We start from the raw sequence: 27,406 nt of genomic DNA, 5'->3' as shown, positions 1-27,406 counted from the left end.
TATATAGTACTATATATATATATATATATATATATATATATATATATATATATATATATATATATATATATATATATATATATACACACATATATACATATATATATACACATATATACATATATATATACACATATATACATATATATATACACATATATACATATATATATATACACATATATACATATATATATACACATATATACATATATATATATACACATATATACATATATATATACACATATATACATATATATATACACATATACACATATATACATATACATATACACATATATACATATATATATACACATATATACATATATATATACACATATATACATATATATATACACATATATACATATATATATATATACACACTCACACACTCACACTCACACTCACTCAGTGTGTGTGTGTGTGTGTGTGTGTGTATATATATTATTATACATTCTGAGATGTTATAGAAACGAACACACAACTGATTAAAGGACAAAATTACAATGGCCAAGCAAGGCAAAGGTAAGTAATAATTTACACATAATCCTGCTGTACACGTACAAGAAAGATGTTTGCACTTACTTAGGTGTTTTAATAATTGCATGTGACTAATATGCATATGCAATTCTTACATCAATTAACACACCCAAATGCAATGTTTTGCTGCAAAGTCAATGGCAGCTTCTCTAAACTTAGCAACTGGCTCCTGGTGGACCATTACTGAACAGACGATTACAACATAAATATTTATAACACAATTAATTATGAGTGTTAACATTTCCAAAACTTCACGTGTACAAGAACATAGTTGAAAGTTTGGAAACAACACAGTCTTCAGCATACATACAATAGTAATTAGATAATCTGAAGTCAACAAAACAAGGCCAAACACATATTTTCTGAATTATAACATTTATTTTTTTTGTTCCTTTTGCGAGCGAGTAACAGGCCTGCTTGTTGTCTCTTGAATTTTCCTTTTTCTTTTGCCACCAACTTTAGGCACAACAGAGCCACTTTGAGTGGCCTCTGGCACTTCACGGGCAGGGCTTGTGGCCAGTGACTGTTCACCTACGGGGCTTGTGGCCAGTGACTCACCTACAGGGCTTGTGGCCAGTGACTCACCTACAGGGCTTTTGGGCAGTGATTCACCTACAGGGCTTTTGGGCAGCGATTCACCTACAGGGCTTTTGGGCAGCGACTCACCTACAGGGCTTTTGGGCAGCGATTCACCTACAGGGCTTTTGGGCAGCGACTCACCTACAGGGCTTTTGGGTAGTGACTGTTCACGGACAGGGCTTGTGCCCAGTGACACATGTGAGCAAGTTGGTAGACACTGCACAAGTGATGGTTGGTCTGTTTCATGTGTGTCTTGTTTTGTTTTTGTCGCCTCCTTTGTAGGTGTCTGCTGCTGAATTTGTACAGATGGCAGCGGTAGGATGTCATCAGGAACCTGCACAGCAATGTCTGCTACTTGACCGGTAACATTTGGGCCTGGTGAATGAATATCAGATGAATGTGGTGAAAACTGACCTGCATGAACAGATCCTGGCTGGGAGGTGTTGAATTGTGGTACATTAGTCATTCTCCAGTAATTAGCTTGTGTTTGCTGAACAACTAATGCTTCGAATGAGGTGTTGATTTTTTGCAACTGTTTAGGCACTTCAATGAAGACTCTGTGGAGATGTGCCAATTGTGATACTGTTTCTTCCTGCAGTCCAATCATCCTTTCCAGCACTGTCATCATGTCTGAATGGCGACGATTTTCTGCGTCCACTATTTTTCCCTCTGAAGCTACAATTGCATCGTATGTGGAAGTTGATGGACGATTTGGCGGTACAACAGTTTCTATTGGCACCTCTTCATGGTCACATGATTGTATTTCAGTCTCTTCTGTGGCGTCATCCTCATCATACTCATCATCCTCATCACCATGATGTTCTAAAAAGAAATGTACACATTATTAAATGGCATGTTAATGTATGCTGTGTTACTATGTAATTGTACTGTGTCCTAAGTAACACCTAACATGTTAGCATACGTTTTATAACCTCATTAAAAACTACCTTGACTTACGAATAATGTTTGGACTCAGTATGAAATATGAATGAATGAAAAGTTGCTCTAAACTCAGAAGTCCTACATGATAATTAACATCACTAACACAATACATGTTGCCTTACACTTAATTTTCACTGACACTAAGTAATCCTATTTAAAGAAGATGTGCAAAACAAATAATGCACATGACAACATAACATATAGAAGAGCACATATTATATGGCCAGCAAATGATACACTCACCTTCTAGTAGTGTTGAGCTGGCTGACCCAGGTGAAGACACTTGTTCCATCTCAGGTGACACATGTCCTCCAGGGGCAACTATATATAACAATAACATAAGTTTTACATTTACATGTGTAAATATTGAACAAACACTTATTGTATGTTCTGTATTTATGATTAACTAACAACATCAGTTCCTTAACCGAAAATGTGTGTGAAAGTGAACATAAATAGTTGTAATAACACTGTACATGCCTGTGTACTTAGAATTTTTGAGTTCCCTAACATACAACATACTATGTTTCTGCAGTAATGCGTGAGGATAAATAGATTAAATGAGTACATAAAAATCATATGTTGTGTAGTGATATCAGTATCATAATGTACATAACTATCATGAGATGACCATTCACAATGGTTATCATGAAGGTGGTCATATTGCAAAAAGTGTTGTTTTTGGTAGAGGATATGTGTGGTACATTAATCGAAGATGTGGCACACCTGAATGTGGCTGTGACTCAACAAGACAACACATGCAGTGTGTGATAATGTGTCTTTCATAGTAGTTCAACTATAGATATGAGTGAACTAATGTGTGACGTACGCTTTGATAAGTAATGAGTTGTTGGGGCATTTAGTAGCTAGAGTTAAGCTTTCAAATGAGTGTGATTAACTTCAGTTGTGCTATTCAGGTTGTAAGAAAGGTATTCCCTTCCCCAAAAAGCCTAATCAGCCACACCTTTCAATGACTTGAAACAGGTGCAAATGGTGTGAACTAAGTTGACCGTGAAATGAGGCTGTAATTAGTGTGTGTGCTGAACCCCACCCCCTCTGTTGAAGTGTATGCTGTGATGAGATATTAATTGCAGCTGCTTTAACACAATGGTAGATGAGCTAAGTAGTCATCTGCAGTGTTTAAGTTATGAAAACAATGACATAACATATGATACGTGTGCCTCATTATGCTGTCTGTATATGACATAAAGCAAAAATGGACCTTTTCATAAGCAACTATAGATGTGTTAGTGCCAGTGATGTTTGTAGGCCGTTACATGCAATTTCTTTGATGCATGCTTAAAATAGGCAGTAATGTCATGTTTGTCGGAGTAAAATCAATAAAATACACAATAATATGATACATATTTCTGTTCTGTACCTGTAGCTACTAATAATTTCTCATGAACATGTGTTACACATGTGTACTACCCTGTTGTTCCCCATCTTCGCCCACCATCAATTGCTTCCACTGCAGCTATGCATTTTGGGAATTCACATGTAAATGAGCACGCAATGGCACGTGCTATATTAGTTACTGCTTTTAGTAGGACTACTACATATATGTCTATTTTGAGATATATATATACAGAATCAGACATATACATATATAGATGCAGGTATGCTTATATTGTGAAGACAGTATAAAAAGCAGTGTAAATATGCAAAATAACTGTAAGCAACGACACGCCTAGTACAGTAATATTTATCACCTGCTGGAAATTGTGACGGATAAATTCCAATGTCACGGTCACCAGCCAAGCCTTCCACGACGACGGTAAGTAATTTTGGCCGAAGCAGCTCCTCCAATGGAGTCAATATGAGACGTTGTGGTGTGGGCCCACCTCCAGTGCCAGTAGCATGCACGCGTTGGTCTTGTATTTTCTTTTTCAATTTGGACCTAATATCATCAAATCTTTTCCGACAATGATACTTGTCCCTGACACTATTCCCACAGGCATTGACACCAATGACTATTGTGTCCCACATTTCTTTTTTGCTTGCTGCACTTGTCCGCCCTTGAAAAACATATAAAAGATATGAGGTAAATGAATAATAATATAAGCACCAGTTTCCTACACTGCTAGCTGTTCCAAGAGATAGCAAACATGCTGTTTTATGTGTAATATGTGAAGCACATGAGCATTCACTACTAAACCTATACATGTAAGCAAGGTTGCATTCATATTGTATGCAGTTCTGGCAAATTGACCGCCTGTGTTTATTTGTCCTTGTAAGGCATGATAAAAAGCTGTGTTTCCACACTAATGAACATAGAAAGATATTGTGTACCCATATTTGCATATGAACAAAACTCAGATGACCTAGGATCACATGTATTTGAATAATAAATGTAAAGTTACACTTACCTACTAAATGTCCATAGAGACTGTCATAGTGCTCCAGAATGCCAGTGACAAGAGCCCTATTTTCCTGGTCATTGAAGCGAGGATTACGTGGCTTCTCCACACGTTTTTTCCGAGCAGGTTTAGGGTCAGAGCTTGGCTGGTGCTGACTGGACTCTCCTTCTTCCAATGGAAGAGCCTCCAAAAGCTGGCCACCAGCAAGCACGCCACCACCAGACACCCCATCAGCAACTGCGCCACCAGCAGCACTCCCAGCACCAGCACTCCCACTCCTAGCACCAGCACTCACACTCCTAGCACCAGCACTCACACTCCTAGCACCAGCACTCACACTCCTAGCACCAGCACTCCCAGCACCAGCACTCCCACTCACAGCAACAGCACTCCCACTCCCAGCACCAGCACTCCCACTCCCACTCACAGCAACAGCACTCCCACTCCCAACAACAGCACTCCCACTCCCAGCAACACCACTCGCAGCACCAGCACTCCCACTCCCAACAACAGCACTCCCACTCCCAGCACCAGCACTCCCACTCCCAGCAACACCACTCGGTGCACCAGCAACATCACTCCCCTGAACAGAACGTTCACTCCGACGCGTACTCGCACGAGTAGCACTCCCACTCCCACCAGCATCACTCTTCCCACGCTTTGCGGGCATACTTCCAGCACTCACAAAAAACAGACAAGAAATGTACAGGCAATCACACGACCCACTTCCACATATAAAACAAGACAAAGATGTAAACAAAACAACAAAGGACAAAGCTCACCCAATACACAACAAGTCTCTCAGTCAATATGCAAATCTTCAATCGTCCAGCTCTGTGCGTCTCTCTCTCTCTCTCACTCCCAACAACACAGAGAATGATTAGCAGTACACGTTGCCTTTAAATATGGCGCGCAATCAAAAACATGCTTGTTTCGCCTGATTCAGCAAGATTTGTGATTGTGCAACCTAACAGCACCCCGCCACGCACGCCGATACACCTGTGTGTGATCGGCTCATCATCGTGAGAGTGGGCGGATTTGTTTTCTGGTTGATTTTGAATGTATTCGGCACTTACTGCATACGGAGAGGGAAAAACGCCAATAACATGACTAATCGATAAGCTTGCCGATTTCACATAATCGTCGCTTACTGCATGAGGCCCTATATCCCTTCAAATATACGCTAAAAAGTCTTCTCCAGCACAGGGAAGTGGCTTCACAATCTATTGAAGTTAGAAAGTCTTGTAGACTATGGCTGAGTCCATGGTGACTTCAGCCGTGCAGAGGCGCGCGGAGGCTGAGGGAAAGCGGGTGCTTTCCCTGGCCTCAGTCCGAGCGCCATCCGGGGGCGGGCCAGTGATGTCACGGAGCTGGTTCGCCCTCATTGGGCAAACCGCTCCCGTGACCGGCCCTGCGCTCCCGTGAGCGCTCAAACTAGAAAATTGAATTGTCGGCTACGCTTCCGCACGTCTGCGGAAGCGTGCGCGAGCCCCTGCTAAAGCCGCTCTCATTGCGGCTTCAGGTGCTCACTGCCGAGTGTGAGCGCGGCTCAGCGCCTAAGCGCTGACCATGCCCGCAGCCTTAGGCTGCTGACCATGCCCGCAGCCTTAGGCTGCGGCCCCGCTAGCGCTGAGCGCACTGAGCGGGAGGTGCTTGGCGAGGTGACTTGCATATATATATATATATATATATATGCAAGGCCCCGCTCACACGATGCGCACGCGGGTATGCGCGTGCACAGACGCTATGCGCTTAGGTAAATAAAAATGTTGTACTTTCCCGCTCGCTCAATATTCGGCAATGCCGCCTCCCCCCTCCCCCCACGCGTGAGCAGACGCAGCACACCCGTCACGCATGCTCAGCGCAAGTGGGGCCGCAGCCTTAGGGTGAACAGATTTTGAAAATGAAAAACCGGGACACATAAAAAAATTATTAATACAACAAATGACATTACTAAAAAATGAATATTATAATGATATTTATCTAATAGTGTCACCATTGATGCTGTATTATTCATTTTCTCTCTACCTTCTCCCCCCATTCTCTCTCTACCTTCCCCCCATTCTCTCTATCCCTCCCCCTTTCTCTCTCGCCCTTCCCCTCATTCTCTCTCCCCCTCACCCGTCTCTCTCCCTTCCCTCCCCCCATTCTCTCTCTCCCTTCCCTCCCCAATTCTCTCCCCACACCCCATTCTCTCGCTCTTTCCCTCCACTCCTCCATTCTCTCTCACTTCCCTCCTCTATTCTCTCTCCCGCCATTCTCCCCCGTCCCTCCTTCATGCTCTCTCTACCCCCCTCCCATTCTCTCTCTGACCTGCACAGACACACAGCCACTGACCTGCACACACAGACCTGCACAGACACACACAGCTACAGAGAGAGAGAGATAGAGAGACACAGACACACACACACACACACACACACACACACACACACACACACACACACACACACACACACACACACACACACACACACACACACACACACACACACACTGAGGAGCACATGCCTGTTTAACAGGGACCCTTGCAGGATATGCAAAGTAGAAGCGGAATAACAGTGAGCCCACAGAGAAAAAAAAAGGAAAAACGTATTTACCCTTCACCCCATATCCCTTTTCCCCCTGTTGCATTCATTGCATATGTCTGCTGAGGGTTATTAAAGACACATTATTTAAATGCACTTTTTTCCTCCCTTTTTTCTCTGTGCGCTCACTGCTATCCTGCTTCTACCTACCACATGAGGATCCAGGGAAGGTCCTTTTCCAGTTGAGCAGCAGCAAAAGTCTGTGGCCAGAATATTTTGACACCTTCGGTCTTTTCCTTTTGTTCACCATACGTTTCCCCTAATTTAGAACGGACTTAACATTTCTTCAAGATAACTTGTACGATTTAGGGAGCGCCCACAGATACCCCTGTTTCACAGGATATGAAAAGCACTCTCTACCAACACTACATCTGCAAGTACCTTTCTTCCTGTGATTTTCTCTCAATAAAACTAAGAAAGACAAAGGACTTGTTTGTGCTTTGGAAGAGGGAAGGCATGAGTTAAGCTTACTGTAACTATTCATACATCATTCGTGACCCTGGTTTCAGGAAAGTAAAACAAAGACCGTGTGTTGGGGAATCACACAGGAGCTGCTACTCAAAGACTTTATGATAATACAGAATAGTATCTGCACCCCAGGACAAGCAAGCAGCTTTACACTGCCAGACAAGGCAGCAGGCTTTATACAGCAAACTGCACACAGCCTGCAGCCTTACAAACAAGCAAGCAGATTTACACTGCACACAGCCTGCAACCTACACTCAAGGCAGCAGCTTTGCAGACAGACAGTTCATAGCACACAGAACTTTGATTGCCTTTCTCTGTTTGAGTTCACCCTCTGCATAGCTCCATAGTGAGGAGCTACCATCTCACCTACCCCTGCGCACGTCCCCACAGCTAGCGCCATCAAGGGCCACGCTACCAGACACCCGCCAGGACATGGGTCAGAGCCACCGGACACCTGTGAGTACAGCTACCCCTACGCTGAACGCTGCAGGACACCGCTCGGCATCATCTGAGACAGTCGCCCATCGCTGACGCAGGTAACAGACCGCACGCCACGCGCACTGGCTCAAGGCCTACACACACCTACAGCATGGCAGAACTCAGACCCTCACCAAACACTACGCAGGAGAGTGATCACTCAGACACAGAGACCGCTGCGCAACTGCAACAGGCGCAGACAGACGCAAGGCCTAAACGGACAGTCACACTGACACAAAAGGCCCGCAAAAAATATGAGACTGACATTGAAGCGCACCGCACTAAATTAGAGTTGGCCTGGGAAACAACCACACCTGGGATATGCAATGTTGCCGGCGCTGGTAACTATGTACAACAGTTCGAGCAGGCAATAACTCAATTGAACATAGATCACTCGCGCTACCAAGCACTGTCACAGGCATATTTCACCTATCTAACAAGAACTAACACGGAAGATACCCTGCGAGAGCGCGACCTGCAAAAGGCGATCGACCTAGAACGTGATGGCATCGTGCAGACCGCTATCATGGATGCCCAAAGTGAGAGAAAAGAGCTCCTCCTGGAGACCGCGTCACATCGCTCTAGCACATCCAGACACTCGTCAAGGTCAGCAAGATCAGCGCAATCTAACCTCTCCAGCGCAAGCACCAGCGCTACCAAGGCGCGAGCCACCGCAGAGGCCGCACGTGCCAGGGCCGAATATGGTCGTAGAGAGGCAGCCGTAAGGGCAGAAAGAGTGCGTGTAGAAGAGGAGGAGCAGAACACCACCGCCAATGCCGCCGCAGCCACTGCTACCGCCGCTGCCGCGCTGAGGAAAGCCGAATTTGATGCGGAACTAGAGGCCCTAAATCAAGAGAAGGAAGCCGCCGCCGCCATAGCCCAGGCTGAAGTCCTAGAAGCAGCCGCGAGTCAGGACGGCAGGGAGCAACCGTACAGACGGATAGCCTCAGAGGATCCAGCCCAACGCACTGAAGACTACATAAGGAGCCTCTTCAGTGTAAACACCAGCGCACCATCTCAACACGACGGGAGCGATACCACAGACACCGAAAACTTGCTAGGTTCACGTGGAGAAGACGCTGTTCCTTTAAGGGTACACGCTACCTGGGATAGCCACAGCCGCAACTGTGATCCACACGCCAGCACGCACACGGATGCACTACAACAGGCTCGCAATTCAGGTAAACCCACACGGAAAGCACAGCCCCTCACGCTGACCAGCAGTCATCACGCGTGCACGCCAAGAAAGAGGCGACAGCACGGACCCCCCAGCAACTACCTCAGAAGGTGACCAACACGCTGATGCCTCAGGCCTGACAGACATGGCCAAGTACATGATCCGGCGTGACCTGGTGCAAACGGGAGTTACCAACATTGACGACCGTCCAGAGAACTACCGTATGTGGAAGTTCGCGTTCAAGGAAGCAATCAAGAGCCTGGGCATCTCAGCTAGGGAAGAACTCCGACTGCTAGCCAAATGGCTGGGAAAGGAATCCCTGGAACACGCGAAGAGACTCGGGGCTGCAAATGCAAACCACCCCCAAGTAGGTCTTGACCTAGTATGGGAAAGGCTAGAAGAGTGCTACGGTAGCCCCGAAGCAGTCGAGGATTCGCTCTTCAAAAGAATCGACAGCTTTCCCAAGATCACGACTCGAGACTACTCGAAGTTACGAGAGCTCGGGGACCTGTTGCAAGAGCTGGAGTTTGCAAGAAAAGACCATTCCCCTTAACAGGTCTCAACGTCCTAGACTCAGCTCGTGGAGTGAGACCCATCTTGGAGAAGCTACCTTACAACCTCCAAGAAAGATGGATTTCACAAGGCTCCAAATACAAAAGGGAGAAGCAAATCGCCTTCCCCCCATTCTCATTCTTCTTGAGCTTCATCCGCGAAGCGGCAAGGACAAGGAACGATCCCAGCTTCATCTTGGGTGCGCAAACCACACACAATGCAAGCGACCTGAGGAATGAGAGACCAGTGGCGAGATACGGTAACACTCAAACACCCATCTTGGTCCACAGGACGGACGTGTTCCCCACGACCCAGACTACTCCCGATCAGTCGGTTGCCGGAGACGAGGAACCAAGGTACCCAAACAGGCAATGTTCCATACACAAGAAGCCACACCCACTCAACAAGTGCTTTGGGTTCAGGATGAAGTCCCTAGAGGAACGCAAGAAGTTACTCGGAGAATTCGGAGTTTGCTTCAGGTGCTGCGGTTCCACGACTCACCTAGCCAGAAACTGTAAAGAAGACATCAAATGTGTAGTGTGCAAAAGTGACAAGCACGTAATATCGCTACATCCAGAGGCGCTGACACTCCACCAACTCAACAACCCATCCTCCATAGCGGAGCATGGCGGGGAGGAAGGAGAAGGAGAGCCAATATCTGTCACGTCTCAGTGCACCGAGGTTTGCGGAAAGGGAAGTGACAAAATATCCTGCTCCAAAATATGCCTTGTCGCAGTGCACCCAGGGACAACCTGAGAAGGCTATCCGGATGTATGCAATCCTTGACGATCAAAGTAACAGATCATTGGCGAAGACGGAATTCTTCAACTTATTCAACTCACAAGACAATGCCTCACCCTACACCCTCAGAACCTGTGCAGGGTCAACTGAGACAACAGGGAGAAGAGCAAGCGGCTACGTCATACGTTCAGTGGATAACAGAGTGAAGATAGCTCTCCCCACACTCATTGAGTGCAACCACATGGCTGCAAACAGTAATGAGATTCCCACACCAGACGTGGCAGCCATCACCCGCACCTCAGAGGAATAGCCAACTACATCCCGCCGGTAGAACAAGGCGCCAATATCTTGCTGCTGCTCGGTAGGGACATCTTGAGGGTGCACAAAGTCCGTAAACAGCGTAACAGACCCCACAACGCACCATACGCCCAAAGACTTGACCTAGGATGGGTGACAGTGGGCAACGTGTGCACCGACAAAGGGCACGGACCAGACTATGTTGACGCCCGCAGAACGGTGATAACAGAATGTGGACACACATCCCTCTCTGAACCATGTCTTGGCCATCTCCAAGTGACAGGAGGGCCAAGTGAAGAGAAGAGACAAAGTCATACCCCTGAGATCAACAAAAAAAAGCTGTGTGTGCTGTGCACGCGCATAGTAAGTGAAACTTCTTTGACTTTTGTCAAAGAAATTGTATTTGTGTTTGTGATGTTTTAATTAAAAATCAAAATACAATTTCATTGACAAAACGCAAATAAATTTGGACTTAGAACGTGCGTGCTTGGCACACATCCCCTGTATTTGCAATAAGCGTGGATTCCTTGTGTGTGACTGCGTGTGACTGTGTGTGTGTGTGTGTCAGTCAGTGTGTGTGTGTATGTGTGTCAGTGCGTGCGTCAGTCAGTGTGCGTGCGTGCGTATGTGTGTCAGTGTGTGTGTGTCTGTGTGTCAGTCAGTGTGCGTGTGTCTGTGTGTCAGTCAGTGTGTGTGCGTGTCAGTCAGTCAGTGTGTGTCAGTCAGTGTGTGTGAGTCAGTGTGTGTGTGTGTGTGTGTATATATGTGTGTCAGTCAGTGTGTGTATGTGTGTCAGTCAGTGTGTGTGTGTGTGTGTGTGTCAGTCAGTGTGTGTGTATGTGTGTGTCAGTCAGTGTGTGTCAGTCAGTGTGTGTGTGTGTGTGTGTGTGTGTGTGTGTGTGTGTGTGTGTGTGTGTGTCAGTCAGTGTGTGTGTGTGTGTGTGTGTGTGTTGTGACAGAGTCACTGACTCAGTAGGCTGTGACAGTGAATGTAGAGATGCTGCAGCCAGATCACTGAGTGTTAATCTCCACAGACAGAGAAAGCACAGCTGAAGACTGATTAAACAGGGGCTGAACTCATGAGTGAAACAAGTGCTTTAAAAAGCAGGAAGTTGCTCACACAAGGTGAGCTTGTTTTTCCACAGGAAGGTGGAGAGAACTCTCCCGGCTTGGAAGCCGTAGCAGCTGCTGCTGCTCTGGTCCCCAGTCCTGCGAGGAGCTAGGCTGCTGGGACCAGCTGGGACCCCAACCCAGGATAAAGATAAACATTGCTGCGAGGCTGGACACAGCCTGCTCCCCGGAACCGTGTTCCTGTTTGCTGTTTGGAGCTGCAACAGATAAGACTTTATTATTACACTTATTGGTTATACTTTGTGTTGCATATGTTTTGGGCATGACCAGATTAGCTGGCTGTCTTGTTAGTAAGGGCTCAAGAAGTGAGTTAGTTTCCCTAAAGGGAACAGGCTTTAATTTTCAAGAAAGTAGTTTCTTAAAGGGACAGTGCACCCGTACTTTATTTTGGTTGTGGCTAATAAACCACTATAGTTGAACGTTTCCCAATGTGTCTAGCGTCTTACTGACCCCGCCGCGAGGCCGTCTTGCCACAGTGTCTGTGTGTCAGTCAGTGTATGTGTATGTGTGTGTGTCAGTCAGTGTGTGTGTGTGTATGTATGTGTGTCTCTCTTTCTGTGTCCTGCCCCCTCTCTCCTGATTTCCCCCCCCCCCGGAGCTGCGGACTAGTGGGGGGTCGGGCTTGAGGGCCCCCCCTCCGGCAGTGCTGCGTGGGAAGCGGCACGCTTACACCCCCCGCTTCCCGCGTTACTGGAGCAGTAGCCGTGAGAGGCGACAGGGCACGTCGCTGGCATATGCTGACAGCGCAGCGGGCGTGTGGGGGGAATTGGCGGCCGTTAGGAGCGACGCCATCATCCGGTTAGCCTCCATGATCTCGGGGCTCCTCTCCTCCTCCGGCCCCGGCGGCGCTCAGTCAGCGGGACACAGGGAAGGGGAAGCGGAGGTAGGGAGGAGAGAGGCTGAGCAGCGGCTCCTCCTCTCACAGCCGAAGGACTTGCGGGGCTTCCGCCATCTAACTACACCCACACCGGAAGCTCTGAGCCAGCCATCTTTGTATACCCATGGCAGCGGACGTGTGGGGTTAACGGCGGCCCAGGGGTGTGTGGGGGAGCAGCGGCCGTTAGGAGCGGTGCCGGCGGCGGCATGTCAAAGCAGGCATGTGGGGGGGAGGGATGGGGGAGCCGTGACATCACTTCCGTTTCACATTTCGTCCCCCATCTCTCCCGTTATACCCCATCAGATTAGGTGCCACTGAAGAAGTTTCACTTCAAAAACATCCTCACATCAGGGGGATGTGACAATGGCCTAGGATGCTTAGTGGTTCAGACAACCAAGGATGACGAGTCGACTCCACTGAAGGAAGAAAGTTACCTCCTAAAGGTGGCCGACAAAGGGATCGTCCAAAAGACAATAAACAATTGGACGTTCCTCCCGCGAGCAATGGCACGGCTAAGACGTACAGTTGTTCCTCTCCGCAGAATACCAAGTGGCAAAGCAGCCAGCTGCCACGGCTGGCATAGCCACAAAAGATTGCACCCTGCAGGTGAAGCCACAATGGCAAAAAGGCTTTCCTCTCACACGTCAAAAAAGAGACAGTCGCAGAGACATTTCACAAAGGGATTTACAAGGACAAAAGAGAGTATTCCTCGTCATGTCCAGGGAGAAAACAGCCTCCTGACGGCAGTTAACAAAGAGACACAGAGGCGTATCACCAAAATACATGGAGACGTTCTCGTGCAAGAGGAATGCACCGCTGAGTTAGGGTGCACAGCGTTCCAGACAACAAGGGACAGTAACAAACAAGTACCGTCGATGGAAGATGGAGAATTCCGGAAGTTAATGGATAAGGAGCTCTTCAAGGACAGATCGGGCAGTTGGGTGAACCCGCTACCATTCCATTCACCAAGAAGACGCCTCCTAAAACAACAAAGAACATGCCACCTCTAGGCTCACTTCGCTCCCCTGCGACCTACAAAGGAAACCGGAGACCAAACATAATTTTGTGGCCTTCATCCAGAAGACATTCCTTAGCGGCCACGCAAAGCCAGCACCTCCACTGAAGGAAGGTGAAGAATGCTGGTACCTCCAATTATCTGGCGTCTACCACCCTCAGGAACCCGATCAAATCTGGGTAGTGTTCAGCTCCAGCTCTCAGCACCAGGGAGTCTCCCTGAACGACGCCCTCTTCACTGGACCAGACTTGACAACCAGTCTTCCAGGAGTGTTGATCCGCTTCCGCAAGGAACCAAAAGCCATCTTCTTCTCCCAAATGCCAGGTGATAGAGCGACTGGCTACCATGACTGGCATACCTACAAGGTGATGCACTCTGTAGGTGAAATCACAGAGACCAAAGGACTGTTCTTCCATAAGTTTGAAAAGAAACAGGACCAGAGACTTTTGCAAAAGACATTGTGGTGCACCCAGCTAACCTGGACCGGTGCATCCGCTTGGCATCCTTTGCCAAAGAACCTTGGCCAAGGGACTTTGAAACCAGTGATACGGCCGGTGTCACATCGCTATGTGGACACGAACTTTGCATTGTTATGTTTGTTGTACTGCACATATGTTCCACATATTCCAGGAATATAGTGGTATCTCCAGATACCAGACGGGGAGTGTCCTGGAACCAGATACCATATTCTCTGTCTCCCTTTGCAGCTCATCGGATTCATTTCTCCCTAGTTCAGCTGCCTGTTATTTTCCCTGTCCCAGCAGCTAGCTGCATGTGAAAAGGCAACATTATTGCTACATTTTGTTTACACAGCCTGTGTTGGTTGCCTGCATTTCCTATTCTCCTAGCTGAGAGTGGGCTATTCCTACCCCCCTGTCCTTGCTGACAGTTAGTATAGTCTCACTTCCCTTCTAGTGTGACCCTTGCGCCTCACTTCCTTTTCACCCTGGACTCTGAGTGAGTACCTGCCTGCTATTTACCCCAGCAAGGCCTTTCTGTTTTACACTGCCTCATCCTTGATACACTGCACTTCAGACAGAGAAGCACTCTCTACCTTCACTACATCTACAAGTACCTTTCTTCCTGTGATTTTCTCTCAATAAAACTAAGAAAGACAAAAGGACTTGTTTGTGCTTTGGAAGAGGGAAGGCATCAGTTAAGCTTACTAGAACTATTCATACATCATTCGTGACCCTGGTTCCAGGAAAAACATTCATTTATATTGGGCCTGTTGTATAAGTGATTGCCTTTGATGTAATTAAAAAGTTTAAGGGGTGGCTCATTGAGTAAAGACTGACTGCAAACAATTGTGCAGAGTTTGAAGCAGGGGGGAAAAGAAAGAGGAAAGCACAGAGAACGCGCATGGGGTAATACAATTATTATAAAAAAAAAAATTTTTTAAACAAGTGGTATCAAATTCACATTCTGTCTGAGTTAGAGAAGCATTAACTCTCTTTATGGGGAAGTGTGGCGCCCACTACGGAAAGACCGCTGGTCCGAAGTTGTCCGTCTCCTCCTGCTTGCCGGTATGTACTCGAGTGATAGTGCGGTCGCCCCTATGTCGTCACTCGCCTTGCGATCCATCTCCGAGCTTCATAAGGCAATTGTGGCAGTAAATGGGGTGAGGAGCAGTCTGTGGCAGCCAGGTTGGACTAACGCAGAGGGGGTCCCATTCAGAAGCAGGGACCCCCGCTATGTTAATCCCTATGGGAAATTCCCCCTGCGCTGCACTTGGCAGTGACTAGGCTGCACTTGCCCGGAGTCCACCGTCGCCAAGCGCAAGGCAGGGGGGAGATAAATCATATTCCATCTGCATGTCTGGCTTTAGGAAGACTTGATTTGCCATCCTGATTGTGAACAATGCAATGTGAGCAGTTTGTTCTGCTTTGTATAGCACCAAATATATGCAGCTTACAAACTCCTAATGTAACCCTTTGAGTGCTCCCAAGAGGTAAGAGATATATCTATATATCCCCTCAAACACAGCTTCAAATGACATGTGGAGAGACGCCTGTGCACAGAAAAATTAATGGAAACATCAGTTTAGGAAGTTAAAATCCATTTAATTAAGCTACATAAAAAACGGACAGAAATAGAACCAAACTCCTCCTCCCACGCGCTTCACGTCCACTGTGGCACTTTATCAAGGAGTATGCAGTTGGGGGAGTGAGATACAATCTATACCTCCCCCAAGAACAAAGTAGACAGCTGGTGTCAATTAATAATAATGACATAGACATAAAATAAACAAAAAACCCGACATGACAAAAAACTAAAATCAAAATACAATATAAAATACAAACAAAAACAGAAAAAACTAATCAATTGGTGATTAATGTGATAAACAAGAAAATAATGAAAGAAAAGATAATAATAGGTCATGAATCTGATTTGAGATTTAAAAAAAATAAGACTGTAAACATATATACAAATCAAAATATATATGTGTATATAAGAATATCTTTGTATAATAAAGAAATGTGTATGAACACTTATCAATATATAAAATCTCATTAATTAAGTGAAATGTAATGACATCATGAATAAAATCATTTGCTATGTCAAAATCACATATATTCCTATATAGTCACTTGTACTATATTGATTGAGATCATATAAAAAATCAGAAACATGCACAAATGGTTACCATTTGACAATCCTAATATGGGAATGTAGTAATGTTAGGTTAAAGATACAAAATGAAACACAACACTATTTACATTACTTTATCACCTTTATTATTATCTTTTTTACTACTATCCTTGAGCTGATATTCGGTTGTTCTCTCTTACCTCTTGGGAGCACTCAAAGGGTTACATATATATATATATATATATATATATATATATATATATATGATAATGATATATATATATATATATGTAGAGGGAGAAAGGGGGTGGCCAGGTATTAAAGGGGTTGCACCCCATTTGGCCATCCCCTGACCTCACCAGGGAGACAAGGGGTTAACTGGGCTGAGGCCCAGAAATGTGATTTAACCCTTGTTATAACATGTAAATGTATATTCCCCTGTTCCCATGTTTTATTGTAATGTCTGGTTATATCGGTGTCTGCATCACACATACACTGGGATCCATCCAGGAATACAAGGGTTAATAGTTCTTTAATGATTATAGCCCTTTGTGTAATTTTCCCGCCTTTTTAGGCACCATTTTGCAGGGTCCCATAGGCCGCCATTGGAGCTCCATGCGTTTCAATGGCGAATCTTGCTGTTTTGGTCCTGTTTCCTGTGAAGACCAGCAGATGGCGACTGAGAGGAGGAGCGGCGGTTTCCCATTGTAAGTCAATGGGACCATTGACTTCAAAGGAGATTCCTCGACGGAGCTTTCCAGGAACGAGTTGGCTGCCGTCCAAACCGCAAAACCGCAAAGCGGATACTTTTTCTATAAGAGAGCTTTGATCACTGTTAGTCAAGTTCAACGATAAGTGGCGTGGGAATCTACAGTTCTAGGGCACCCAGGAATACAATTCTTTTTGCCCCTAGTTCCTCTACCTCTCTCACCACTCGACCACCACCGGGTCCCCGAATCCTGGACCCCCGTGAAGGGTCGTGCCGAGAGAGCGGGTCGCGCCATAGGTTCCAATGGCGGCGGCAGAAACCGCTCAGGAAAATGACTAAGTGTGAAAAGCTGAAAACCATGAATCCATATCTCCGGTTCCGGAGGGTCCAGAGGGCCAGGGTTTGGGGTACCTGTAGTCACTGCTCCGGCATGACTGCAGAACCATCCTTGACCCTCTTGGACCAACCCGACGGAGTATGGACCCCCTTGAAAGTTCGAGACTTTTCCCATAGACTCCAATGGCGGCCAATCTCCATTGACCGGCTATGGTGGAAAAACCCCATTGACTTCAATGGCGGCGTTGCCCCATTGAAAGTCTATGGGCGGCGGATTCCCATAGCCGCCAACGGCGGTGGTTTGCCATTGAAAGTCTATGGCGGCGAAGCCCGTTGTTTTCAATGGGGATTTAGTAAAAAAACGTGATTTAATTTACAGCGGAGTTTATGGGTATTAAAATAGGAAACGGTTGTAGGTGTATTTGTGTAACTCCGGTTCCCGAGGTCCTAGCGGGTCGCAAATTGGACCACATGGTGTCCCAGTTCCGGCATTGAGAACTGGGAAGTTTGGACTCGCTGAGCCCAACGGAACCGGACATTTTAAATGTTTGTGTTTTACTAATAACACTGAATCCCTAGGCAAGGACAAGACCCAGAGGAAATTCCTTTGGGACAAAGGACAGCAGATGGCCAGGGAAGCGTCCTAATGTCTAGAGTTTAAGTGCTGTTCAAAGGAGTTTATCACCTCCACTGTTTACATGAGGGCAGAGATGACTCAAACCAGAGCAGTCTGTAAGTGTCACCTTTAATACCTCACAACAAAGAATATCCTGCCAGAAAACCCATCTGCCAGACTGGCTGGCATTCCTGATGCAAATGTGGGGCTACAGAAATGAGACCCCAGAGTTCTAATGCGCATGTGCCAACTAGCAGGAGGGCATGTATCAAAATGTGTTCCCACGTTAGAGAGTGGCTACAGATAATTGAAAACCAATCACCTGTACTTAATGTTAAGGATAGGGTTACAAAAGATATATAATCTGTGGTCAACCCTTTATCCTGTGTCTTCTGATATCATCTTGATTGTACCTGATTGCTGGAGAATTGCTATGCAACATACTTCCCATCCCCCATCCCCAAAGTAAGTGTACTTCTTGCCTGTTACTGTATTATATTGTGTGTTCACCTATCCAAAGGAATAAATATACTTTATTATATCTAAGCCTTGTTCAGTTCAAACCCAGTTATTTGATGTAACTTACAACCTGTCATAACCTATCGTGACAAATATATATATATATATATATGCAAATATAGCTGTGTGCTCATCTACATGTCTTAGGCAGGTCTGCAACCCCGCCTTTCCCCATTATCACCCAGCATACAGCACTTCCACTGCAGCAAGGGATTCTGGGAAATGACATGCAAATGAGCACACAGTGTCACTTTTTGCCTCAATAACCATTTTTAACATGGTTCCCTATAGGCTTAAGCTTGCTGCATGGTCACAGCTTTGAGCATATATATAATATATATATATATATATATATATATATATATTCCTTTCATCCTCTTTCTCCATCACCATATCTCCTCCATTTAAAAAAAAAATGGATCCGTGGATTTTCATACAGTATTTGCGAATAAACACCATATTGGCAATGAATTATAATGTTGGTGAATAAATTGCCCATCTCTCCCTATGACGTACAGGCTACTAGCTCTAACAGGCGATCGCGCTGTTTTTAATTAATTTTTATTAGGGTACGTCATGCAATTATTGCTTGCTTTCTAGGGGAGATCGCCTCACCGCTTCAACGGAACAGTGAACACGATCATTGGAACAAAAGTGGAGTATCCTCTACTTCCGTTCACATCCTAGGGAAACCGGCTCTCCCCCTAAGAAACTTATTTATTTACCTTAATTAATGCGAGTCCTGCAAAGCTCAACTGTGATGCCCCCACCTCCGCAGATCAGTACAATATATTCCCCATTGGAGGCCAGAGCCAAAGTTGACCCTGGCAGCCATATTGTTGAGAAACCGGCAATCGGAATTGGGAGCATTGTGGCTGCGCTTTGCGTGACCATGATTGATCGAAAATTATAGAAAATAATCAAACAGCACAGACCACTGATTCAAGCAAGAACAATTGCCCCATATTTACTACATTTAAACATATCCTAACTGTTGCCTAACTGGATGACCCTCACACTTGCATAAAACACCCCACCCTTTGCTTAATTATTCAATATTTTTGGTGTTTAGGGTTGCAGAGTTCAAAATATGCCATTTTTTAACTTTTGGACAAGAACACCTATATCCCCTATTCAACACGCTGTGAAGCCACCGCTCCATGTCAGGGAAGCTTTGAACTCCATTCAAATGTATGAAATATTGAATAAGGATCCCATGTGGGCCATTAGTTTCAATGAGCCACAATGTGCTATATAGCTCACTACTGCCTAGTAAAACTGAACCTTAATCCCCTTTTCGGGCAATAAAGTTTATTCATTAAACTACGATAGTGCCAGTCAGGGCACTATCCCATGGATACTTCCACGCAGGGACTAGAGGAAGATAAATTAACGGTAAGACTATCCCCCATTTTCTTTAAAAGAAGTGGAGTCTTTGAAACATAAGCGGTTTGCATTCCACAAGAAAAAGTTTCAACCTACGTGGAAATAAATACGTTTCAACCTACAGGTATATTGCCAAACACACAATCCCAGCAAGGTCAAAACCCCAAAACCCACCACATCATATACATATTTATGTCAAAAGGAGTGCTACTGAGCGTGGCCAAATGTATACAGCAAAAGACAGAAAAGCCCAATGCTACATCCAATATGACAGTAAATAGTATATAGTTAAATACTTCAATAATAGTAGTATAGTAAATAGTATATAGTAAACAGTATATAGTTAAATAGTAGTATAGTAAATAGTATATAGTAAATAGTATATAGTTAAATAGTATATAGTTAAATACTTCAATAATAATATTATCATCAGTAAGGGTCATTTAGTTAAACCGTCTGGCCAAAGTGTTATAAGCCTCCAAGCCACGTCAAGGCATAACCAAATTTGCAGGTCCAAACACCAAACTGGAAACTTCTCTTTTACCTCTGTTGGAGGGAGAACGACCACTGTGGGTCTGTCCATACAGCGAAATGAATAAAACTACTACTTTAAAAAGTGGGCAGGGGCGAGCTTAAACCCTGGGAGGAGGGGCCACTAACCTCAAAACAACTGATGCCAGTTGTTTATTTTTTATTTATAAAAATGTTTAACCAGGAAGTAATACATTGAGAGTTACCTCTCGTTTTCAGGTATGTCCTGGATACAGAGGTATAAAAAATACATGGTTACATTAAAGAACAGGGGTTATACAGTCAAATCCCGTACAGATAGAGTTGGAAAAATGGGTACAGGGGATAAAAGGCTAGTTTTAGATTGAAATAGAGCAGCTTTAACATCACTTTTACATCACCAGACATCAGCGAACGTCAGCAAACGGCTCACACCCTTTGGCTGCCCTTCGGCTGTGTGCCTTTGGGGCAACGCAGAAGCACACTGAGGTGGGTGGCTGAGATGCAATGCAGCAGTGAACAAAAGCTCTTTGCGTCCTCATGGCTCATTAACATTCCAGTGGGTGGGGTTGACGTTCCACAGAGAACAAGCAAATGTTAACCCTTAGCACGCTGGTCCTTTGCAGAGGGGTGCCGCTCTTGGGGAGCCCCATCAGGCTGTGCGCCTTTGGGGCAACGCAGATGCACACTGAGGTGGGTGGCTGAGATGCAATGCAGCAGTGAACAAAAGCTCTTTGCGTCCTCATGGCTCATTAACATTCCAGTGGGTGGGGTTGACGTTCCACAGAGAACAAGCAAATGTTAACCCTTAGCACGCTGGTCCTTTGCAGAGGGGTGCCGCTCTTGGGGAGCCCCATCAGGCTGTGCGCCTTTGGGGCAACGCAGATGCACACTGGGGTGGGAGGCTGAGATGCAATGCAGCAGTGAAAAAAAAATTGAAATGTACAAACACACAATCCCAGCAAGCTCAGAACCCCAAAACCCACCACATCATACGCATACATATTTGTCAAAGGGAGTACTTCTGATCGTGGCCAAATGTATACAATAAAAGACAGAAAAGCCTGTCTTTTGTTGTATACAGGTACAGTATATTACCACTGAGTATATTAAACCTCATCCTTCTAAGTAGTAATTTCTTTAACCTGCATACATTTTTTTTGTCCATATTTGTCCATATTTTTCATGCTGTGTTTCTCTTTCTTTTGGTTTGCAGCTTTGAAATGAAGACCATGTTGCAGGCATGTTTTCAGTGTGCCCTCTTCTTTTTCATACAGACTTTACTTGCCTTCTTATTCTTTTCCTCCCACATTCTCTATAAACCTTCCCCCCGACTGACAGAACCCCCAGACACTCAGATGACCACACCGAGAGAATCAGAGTTGCTCATCCTGCTGTGGACGTGGCCCTTTGGGACGCACTTCCCCTTGAACCAGTGTCCAAAGCTCTCGGAAGCTCCCGGCTGCTTCTTCACAGCCAACCGCAGCTTGTATTCCTCAGCAAGTGCTGTGATTTTCCATCACAGAGATGTGTGCAGATCCAGAACGCTCATGCCGCAGATACCAAGACCCAAGGGACAGTACTGGGTGTGGTTCAACATGGAATCGCCAAGCCAAAGCCCAAACCTAGGCCTCATGGATAATCTCATCAACCTCACCATGTCTTACCGCACCGACTCCGACATCTTCACTCCTTACGGCTATCTGCAGACGTATAACAGCACCCACAACTTCACCTTTCCGGAAAAGTCACAGCTGGTGGCTTGGGCTGTTAGTAACTGGAACCCACACTCTAGACGGGTCCAGTATTATGAGGAGCTGACGAAATACATAAATATCGATGTCTATGGACGGCAGCATATTCCTTTAGCCAGCAAGAATCTGCATACAACTCTCTCCAAATACAAGTTCTACCTATCCTTTGAGAACTCAATCCATAAAGACTATATCACAGAGAAGCTCTGGAAAAACGCTCTCATCTCTGGGACTGTGCCTGTAGTTCTTGGCCCACCTCGGGAGAACTATGAGAGGTTTCTTCCTCGAGACTCATTTATCCATGTAGAAGACTTTCCCACTGCTGGGGAACTGGCTGCCTACCTACTGGCACTAGACAAAGACAGTCAGAGATACCAGCAGTACTTCAACTGGAGGTCACATCTGCAGCCTTTAGGATACATTAATTGGATAATACATTACTGTAAAACATGTAAAGCATTAAAAGAGGCCCCATCTTACAGGACCACACCTAGCCTGACCAAATGGTACACATGACAAATCTATTATAGTGTGCTGGGACATCACCTGGGTTAGATTCCATTGATTGCTTTGTCTATGGAAGCTATACAAACAGTTTGGTCTTTAGGTTTATAGTCTATTTTCTGTATTATGTCCCGTTGCTAATGTGCAAATATTAACCCCTCCTAATTAAAGGAGACTCTACAATTAATGTTAAAGAGATAGAACACTCAGAAGAAAGGCAGAGGGTAAAAATATGGGTGTTTTATTATTGTTCTATATTATGTGCTTCCATTCCAGTTAGTTTATCTCTTTACCTGCCCATCAGGAAATAGAAATATACTTAATAAATAAATATACTTCTTTGTGACGATGACGCGTTATCTTTCCAGTTGTAATCCAGGGGGAGCATGAAGGGAAATAGAACAAAAGACAAAAAACAATCTAAGTGCAGACAGTTTTGAAATTAGTGTATAAATTCTGTGTTCTGTCTTGGCTCATATGTGTTGCCTACTTACAAGATGTAAGTCAAAATCAAGCGGTTTTGACACACAATGGTCTCTGCTAGAAGGATTTCTCAACCAGGTAAGTGGAGTCTCCAACTCTCAGCTCAGCAGCAATGTGTATGCAAAAGAAATGATAACCATAGTGCAGACCAGTACAATAAAAAAAACTCGACTTTATGGGGTTAAAAATGAACACTTACAATAAAAAAAAGTGGTTTAAGCATATGTCACAATCATTGTGATCAAGGAGAGAAAGTTGTTAACTTCAGGCTCACCCGCCTCCTCCGGTGTGACTCTGTGTGGACCACCACTCTCTGGGACTCTGCACCTCCGGCGGTGAACGCCGTCTTCCAGGCCTTTTCCCCTCGTGGGCTCCCTCTTAAGTGGGTTGTTCTGCTCCCATTCGTAGGTGTTTGCAGGCACTGTAAGGGTCTTAACTTGGAGCTCCCTCTCGGGTGGATGGTCCTGCCTTACTCGCTCCGATGCGTCACTTCCGCTCAGTCCCGATACGTCACTTCCGGTCGCGGTTGTGTGAGTATCTGCTCCCAAATCTCTCCTCTCTCCTCTCAGGGCGGCTACCACTCTACGCGTTTCGCCAAAAAGGGTGCGTGGCTTCCTCAGGAGTGTACCGCCCCCTACTCTCTGATGTCTATATGTACCCTCCATAATTGGTATTTAATCAAAAAACATACTTGTGTATTAAAATGGTCAGCACTAATTACCATCTACACATCTATATGCATAAGGGAGCACTTCTTTTGAATGGGAATAGGATCCTCTGCCTATTGTTACGGTTAACATGATATAACATGTATAAAACCGCAAGTGTGAGGTGATAGGATTAATTATTCCTTTGATGTTGTTAGGTACAGATATTCCAATTAATTAAGGGGTGATATAGTGGAATCTAACTTATCCACAATATGAATTTGGATTTCAATTAGTGGGAACAGGGTAATGGATTGAATAATATTTTGGAATGGGACAGGGTTAAAGCAGACGTATTTAATGCTATGGGATAGAGTCAATGTCATAATTGTACCCAGCAGGGAGAGGGTTAAAGCGCATGAATCAAATGCTGTAAGGGAAAAAATCCCATGATTGGACTGCAGGGGCATGAAAAATAAAATAAAATTAATTTAAAATACAAATGAAAAATTCTAAATCGATATACATATTATACCTCACATTGTTCAATGTGTGATATATGAAAAATACGACAGAGCTCCGTTATATATATAAATTCTTATTTTCATAGGAATTCACATTTATATTCAAGAGGGGTTGGTTGTATATTCAAAATTCACATTTACAATTTGAAGACATTTACTTCACCTTCCAACATGGATGTGAATAATCTGATGGGATACAGACGGCATGATATTCTGCAACATAACTCAAAAAATATTTTACAATTTTTATACAAATATAATAAAAAATACTCTGCAATGTGCATAACCTGGGGGTAATAGGCAGAGTGATAGAACAGTGACACAATCATTCATCATTTGCCTAGAAAACGGATAACAGGTACGCACTGTGGGAGAGAAAAAAAAAGAGAGAACAACAGAAGGAGAAAACAAAAGAACTGGTTAGTTCAATCCAGCACATCAGAGTCTCACATCTTTCTTGGATTACAAGAAGGGTGCTATCTCAATTTCCATGTTAAGGCCCATGGGGGAGAGAGTCCGCAACCTATGAATCCAGAAAGTTTCCCTCCTCACGAGTTCCAGATTGCGATCTCCCCCCCGCCAGTGGCCTGGAACATGTTCTATGGGCATGTAAGTCAGACCTGCGGCGTCCCCCTGGTGCTTTTCCATGAAATGTTTGGAAAGACTGTGTGTTAAAAGAGATCTTTTAATACTGCTCAGATGTTCAATAATTCTAGTTCTTATTGGTCTCTCAGTCTTCCCCACATATTGCAATTTACATGGGCACTCCAGGAGGTACACCACATGGTCCGACCTACACGTTAAATTAGATTCTATATTGAACCTTTCCCCTGTGCTGTTTGATGTAAACTCTAATTTATTATTGGATTTAAATTGACACGCTCTGCATGTCTTGCATCCACGAAAACCTTTATTAGATTGTAACCAGTTCTGGGGCTTTGCTTTCTGTTTAAGGATACTTGGAGCTAATGTAGTTTTTAGATTTCGTGCCTTCCTGAAAATGATGTTCGGATGTTCTGGTAATTCGCTTCCCAAAACTGGGTCATTCTTAAGTATGGCCCAGTGTTTGTTTATGATCTTCCTGATTTCCTTTGCTTCCCCATTATAGTTTGTGAGGAACGCAAAGTCTGACTTGTTCTTTGTTGTTTTATCTTTTAATTTTGGTTTCAGAAGATCTTCTCTCTCCAGTTTATCTATTTTCAGTAAGGCCTCATCTAGCTTCTCCTCCTTATATTTCTTCTCTATGAATCTCTCCTTTAATTTTTTTGATTGTTGTAAAAACATTTCTCTCTCACTGCAGTTTCTTTTAATTCTGGTGAACTGACTGGATGGAACTCCGTCCATCCACCTTGGAAGATGACAACTTGTCCGCAAAATATAATTGTTTTTATCTGTTTCCTTAAAAAATGTTTTTGTCTTTATTTGATCATTTTCTATATAAATTTCTAGGTCTAAATAGTTAACTTGTTTGTCACTGTACTCACTCGTAAATTTTAGATTCAGTTCTTCATTCTCTATGCCTCTTAGAAATTCTTGTAACTTACTTTCTCCGTCCCCCCAAATTAGATACACATCGTCGATAAAACGACACCAGAGGACCAGGCCCTCCCCAAGCTCTCCATTTGGCCAGATGTTATCTTCCTCCCATGACGCCATGAAGAGGTTGGCGTAGCTCGGGGCGAACCTGGTCCCCATCGCCGTTCCTCGTTTCTGCAAATAGTGGTTTCCCTCGTACCAAAAAAAGTTATGCTGTAAAATAAACGTGATTCCATCAATGATAAAGTTTGCTTGTACGTCTGCAAGGTCAGCATCCTTCAATAAAAATCTTTTTATGGCTCTACATCCTTTTGCATGATCAATTGATGTGTATAGCGACACAACGTCGCATGTTGCCATTAAGAATTGCTTTTCCCATCTGACTTTACTTAGTGTGTTTAGTAAATCTGTGGTGTCCTTTAAGTATGCCTTTTGTTGTGTGACATACTTCTGAAGGAATATGTCTGAAGGAATATGTCTATGTACAGTGACAAATTGGCTGTAAGTGAGTCAATCCCCGAGACTATAGGTCTGCCTGGGGGATTGACTTCACTCTTATGAATTTTTGGCAGATGGTAAAATACCGGTACTTTTGATTTGTCACTGTACAGAAACTTACATTCCCCCTCATCAAGCACCTCCATGTTCCTCCCCTTCTCCAATAGACACCTCAACTCCTCTGTGAATTCATTTATTGGATTCTTTTTCAGTTTTGTGTATGTTTCTTCATCCCCTAGTAGTCTTAAAGATTCCTGGTTATATTTATCCCTGTCCATCAGGACAGTTCCTCCCCCTTTATCAGCCTGTTTTATCACTAATTCCTCATTATCTATGATTTCTTTCAAGGCTGTTTTTTCTTGTTTTGTGAGGTTCTCTTTTAATTTCTGTTTATGTGCCGTCAGGTTCTCAAAATCTGTATTGATCATCTGGAAAAAAGTTTCCAGATGATTCCCCTTGGCAAAATGAGGATAGAAGGAGGACTTGGGTTTCAAACCCGTATGAATCATATTGACCTCTTGTGCTACTACTGGTGGAATATTTGGTCCTAATCTAGGAGCTTGGTCTCTGCCCATGAAGAACCTTTTGAGGGTTAACTTACGGAGGAATCTATTTGCATCCATGAAGAGATCAAAACTGCTATGATTCCTCACTGGAGCAAATGATAACCCCTTTGAGATGACGCTCTTCTGTGAATCAGTCAATGTCACTTTACTTATTATGGAGGGTACATATAGACATCAGAGAGTAGGGGGCGGTACACTCCTGAGGAAGCCACGCACCCTTTTTGGCGAAACGCGTAGAGTGGTAGCCGCCCTGAGAGGAGAGATTTGGGAGCAGATACTCACACAACCGCGACCGGAAGTGACGTATCGGGACTGAGCGGAAGTGACGCATCGGAGCGTGTAAGGCAGGACCATCCACCCGAGAGGGAGCTCCAAGTTAAGACCCTTACAGTGCCTGCAAACACCTACGAATGGGAGCAGAACAACCCACTTAAGAGGGAGCCCACGAGGGGAAAAGGCCTGGAAGACGGCGT

The 27,406-nt window shown here is 44.7% G+C and overlaps 1 protein-coding gene across 1 annotated transcript in view; it reads left to right on the top strand.

Moving 5' to 3' along the window:
* The window catches only part of LOC142463809 (4-galactosyl-N-acetylglucosaminide 3-alpha-L-fucosyltransferase FUT5-like), a 46,099-nt gene extending 23,150 nt beyond the window's left edge, over nt 1–22,949 (top strand). The window contains exon 2 of the mRNA XM_075566637.1: nt 21,638–22,949. Coding sequence (XP_075422752.1) covers nt 21,645–22,691 — 1,047 coding nt within the window. The 5' untranslated portion in view covers nt 21,638–21,644 and the 3' untranslated portion in view covers nt 22,692–22,949. The remainder of the gene's footprint in view (nt 1–21,637) is intronic.
* The last annotated feature ends 4,457 nt before the right edge of the window (nt 22,950–27,406 follow it).

Source organism: Ascaphus truei, chromosome 12 (genome assembly GCF_040206685.1).
Source record: "Ascaphus truei isolate aAscTru1 chromosome 12, aAscTru1.hap1, whole genome shotgun sequence".
Lineage (NCBI taxonomy): Eukaryota > Metazoa > Chordata > Amphibia > Anura > Ascaphidae > Ascaphus > Ascaphus truei.
This window is presented reverse-complemented; position numbering and strand designations above follow the sequence as displayed.